At 52.1% G+C, this 3,818-nt stretch overlaps 1 protein-coding gene across 1 annotated transcript; it reads left to right on the plus strand.

Moving 5' to 3' along the window:
* The first annotated feature begins 311 nt into the window (after positions 1 to 311).
* Positions 312 to 2,882, plus strand: LOC119091169 (innexin inx2-like). The gene is made up of 4 exons (XM_037213827.1): positions 312 to 355; positions 865 to 1,566; positions 1,913 to 2,070; positions 2,822 to 2,882. The coding sequence occupies exons 2-4, from the start codon at positions 874 to 876 to the stop codon at positions 2,880 to 2,882; spliced, it is 912 nt and encodes a 303-aa protein (XP_037069722.1). The 5' UTR covers positions 312 to 355; positions 865 to 873.
* Positions 2,883 to 3,818: the final 936 nt, after the last annotated feature.

A 3,818-nucleotide genomic window follows, 5' to 3' on the forward strand; every position in this document is an offset into this window, starting at 1 on the left:
AACACGTCTGGAGCACACCGTGCGTAAGCCGCGATAACACCTCCACGTAGCCACAATCTGCAGACCAGGAGTGCAGCCAAGAGGGGGAGGGGAGGGGGTGGTCCCTCCCCTCCATAGGTCCGCGTTTTTCATCATGGATGCCTTCTGCAGGAAGTTAAGAACCGGCCTGACGAGCGCTAGCCGAGCTTCGACGCCCCCCCCCCCCTCCCCCTACAATAGTATCCTGGTGGCGGGACTTGCCCCAGACGCTAGACACTGATAAGGCAGCAGGGTGCGAGGGCCGTTAAAGCCCCAGCTTCTATCCCATTCCCGGCGACGGTGGCGGCGCGGCTGGATAGCAGGAGAGAGAACTCAGGTAACGTGACAACTGCGGATGTGACGTCTGTTCGCTTGCTTGGCGATGACTGAGAACTAGCATATGCGTATACGACTGTACATCAGGCATTTGTGATATAATGATGACATGATAGCGCCACGTTTAACGGCATCAAGTTGTTCGCTAAGGCTGTGCACTTTCTTCTGCTGTCGTTGCAATCGTGAACACAATCTAGAAACACCATACAAGCCATTACACCATTACAACACCACTCCATTTACATTACATTACAACACCATTACAAGCCATTGACGAATGAGTAGCAGATGACCTAAGTGTGAGGACATGCAATGAGCGCATGTACTCCTATCAGGTGTGGGAAATGCAGCATGCGGCGGGCAAAGGGACGAGATAATCCTATGAGCACAAATAACACACTAGCAAGCATATTGGCACAACAACTTTGACGAAAATGAAAATCACGAATCGGAAGGCAGCGACGATGAAACAGATGCTGTGCGCTTCTAACCTTTCAACGATTCGTTCAGGGCGCCATCATGTTGGACGTCCTTAAGCCGGTAACCTCACTGAAGCTGTCGACAAAGCCTCGCGGAGAAGGCGCTGTGTTCAAGCTACACTACCGCGCCACCTTCGTCTTCATCATGGGCTGCTGCATTCTGGTGACGGCCACACAGTACATCGGAGACCCGATCGAGTGTTTGCCCGACAAGGACTCGATCCCGCAGAAGGTCATCGACACCTACTGCTACATCACGTCCACCTACACACTGCCCAAGTACTACAACATGAAGGTTGGCGTAGAGGTGCCTCATTGGGGCCTGGGGCCTGAGATGGCCGAGGACGAGAAGGTCTACCACAACTACTACATCTGGGTGCCCTACATGCTGTTCATACAGGCCATCAGCTTTTACGTGCCGCATTGGATCTGGAAGGCGATCCAGACGGATAAGGTGTACACGATCCTGATGGGGCTGGACAATCGGTCGTTGGACGAGGCGGAGAAGAAGGACAAGGAAAATCTGCTCGTCAAGTACCTAGCACTGCACCTCCATACGCACAACGTATGGGCGGTTAAGTACATAGTATGCGAGATACTCAACTTTGTAAACGTGTTGGTGCAGATCAGCATCACCAACGCCTTCCTGGGCGGCGAGTTCACCAACTACGGTCCCAAGGTGGCGAGCTTCCTCTGGCAGGACCCCGAGGACCGCACGGACCCCATGTACGAGGTGAGAGGCAGGCAGCGCCGACTCCGTGTCGAACTGATCAGCCACCATTCACTTCCAAACCGACACAGTCCAAAGGCATACCATTTTGGATATTGCTCCCCCAGCGGTTATTTGGATCGGGTCGTCAGAAACGTAAAGAACGTTCTCTCCCCTGAAGAAAGCTTTTACTCTATAAACCCCACCACCTTCTCCGGTCTGATATCAGGCGCATGTTGCATCATGGTACACTGACTCGACAAGGCCATGTACTGGCGACAGCCCGCTGCGGCACCCAGCAACTTTGCACCGGACCTCGGGCTCTCTCTGCCGCCCGCAGCCTGACCCCTGACGCCGCCCCTGCCGCCAGGTCTTCCCACGCGTTACCAAATGCAAGTTCTGGAAGTACGGTCCCTCAGGTACGGTCCAGAAGCACGACGCACTGTGCGTGTTGGCGCTCAACATCATCAACGAGAAAATCTACGTCATCCTGTGGTTCTGGCTCATCATTCTCTCGGTCATCAGCGCGTGAGTAGCCTGGTGCCTACTAGCTTAGCCCTCGTCCGCCTTGCCGGTTCCGCCACCTTTCGTAGGTGGTAGTGGGTAGAGCCGCCTGCCAGGTCTATATCTTAATGACCTCCTTCAGGAAACAAAACCTAGAGCGTCCTAAATCCATACGCTAAGGTAAAAATCTGCGGCCCCGTCCCACCGACGCACTTGCCTCGGGGCGGCAGTTACACGGTTATAGATAACCAGAACACTGAACATCCAAATACAAGTCTGCGCCATTGCCGTTCAAGAGCATCAGCATGACTGTGACAAACGTTGTGCACTGGTAAACCTCTTCGCAATGCAGGAGGACAGGCATTTCGGCTCATTGGCCACAGCGGTACACTCATGCACAATGCTGGGAGTGACGTTGTTTGACGCCCGACTGTCGCAAACCAGTCGCGTGGCTTCATTTTCAGTCCGTTCTTCCGCGTTTAAAAAAAAACTCACGATCGAAACTTTATTGAGAAGGCTACCGTTACGTCGACAATTCTGAGGCATTTAGTGGTGCCCCTTCATTTCGTCATCCCTGGGTGCTATTCGTGGAACGAACACCACTCGTAACACGTTGATGTCGGCAGTTCAGCAGAAAGCCAATTCATCATTTCTTCTTATCCTTTGAAGCCTTTCGTCATGTGGAATGGAGGATACCGATAGTGTAGTGGTTAATCTGCGCCTTTGGGAAATCACAGGTGCGGGGTCCGACTCGCGGCACCCGCCCTTGTTACAGGGGCGAGAAGCAGACGACGTCATATGACTCGAAAGCTGAGTGCGTCGGAAAGCCCCAGTGACATATGTATATCGAAAGGGTTTTGTAAACGCGGCCGAAGGTCTGAAGTAACATCACGGGCGGGACTTAATAATAGGGAATAGGAGCCTCTTTATACAATTGGCATTACACAGCCAGTCGGGAAATCTTGAGCCACGATGACGTCATAATGGAACGATGAGAAACCACGATGACTGCATAGTTCAAAAGTCAGCTCTCGGGGCTTGTCAAGAGAAAGCCAGACGTCATTTCCGCCCCGTGAAGCTCAGTCATATTGTGCGGATTGTCGCGTCTGACTCAATGCCTGCTGTAACAAGAATTAGCAACCGAGCCTCGTGTCTTGTTACCTTTGCTTTGCTACCCCTCCCCATCCCGGATGTTTATCACGTTCCACGGAGTCTCGTTTGCAAGGCACCGTTTGGCTGCCAGTGTGAGCAAATGTGACGTCACTAGATTAGTTCTGCCACATTTGCTATTGGTTCAACATCCGGCTTCCAGCTATGTCAACTCACATGCACCTCGTGCAGCCTTGAAGGACCGGTGTGCTGCAAATGGCACCCTTAGTTGCTAAGGTAGCTGGAAATTGGCGGTCGTTGAAGAACCATCATTGTTCTTCCTCCCCTCTGCATCTCAAATTAGGACAAGTCTGCTGCGACAACAATTACCACGCACGTCTTAATGGTAGCCCCGCTTGACGTTATTTCCTATTTCTTTGTTCCAAAATGTTTTCAAATATAACTTGAGGTAAAGAGAACCTGCTAATCGGAGCTTCTTGCGTGTGCCTGAACCTACACTCAATCTGTGCCGGATGGATCACACGCCGGTTAATTTGCATCCGCCCATTCAGAACAGGACCCGGAAGGCTTTGTGAGGTGCACGGTGACGTCATCCTTGCGGCTGCATAATTACCGTCTTTCAACTTCAGTCACTGTTTTACAACACTCGTTCACTGATGTTT

The sequence above is a fragment of the Pollicipes pollicipes genome, unplaced genomic scaffold, assembly GCF_011947565.3.
Source record: "Pollicipes pollicipes isolate AB1234 unplaced genomic scaffold, Ppol_2.1 Scaffold_3326;HRSCAF=3906_pilon_pilon_pilon, whole genome shotgun sequence".
In the NCBI taxonomy this organism is placed as follows: domain Eukaryota; kingdom Metazoa; phylum Arthropoda; class Thecostraca; order Pollicipedomorpha; family Pollicipedidae; genus Pollicipes; species Pollicipes pollicipes.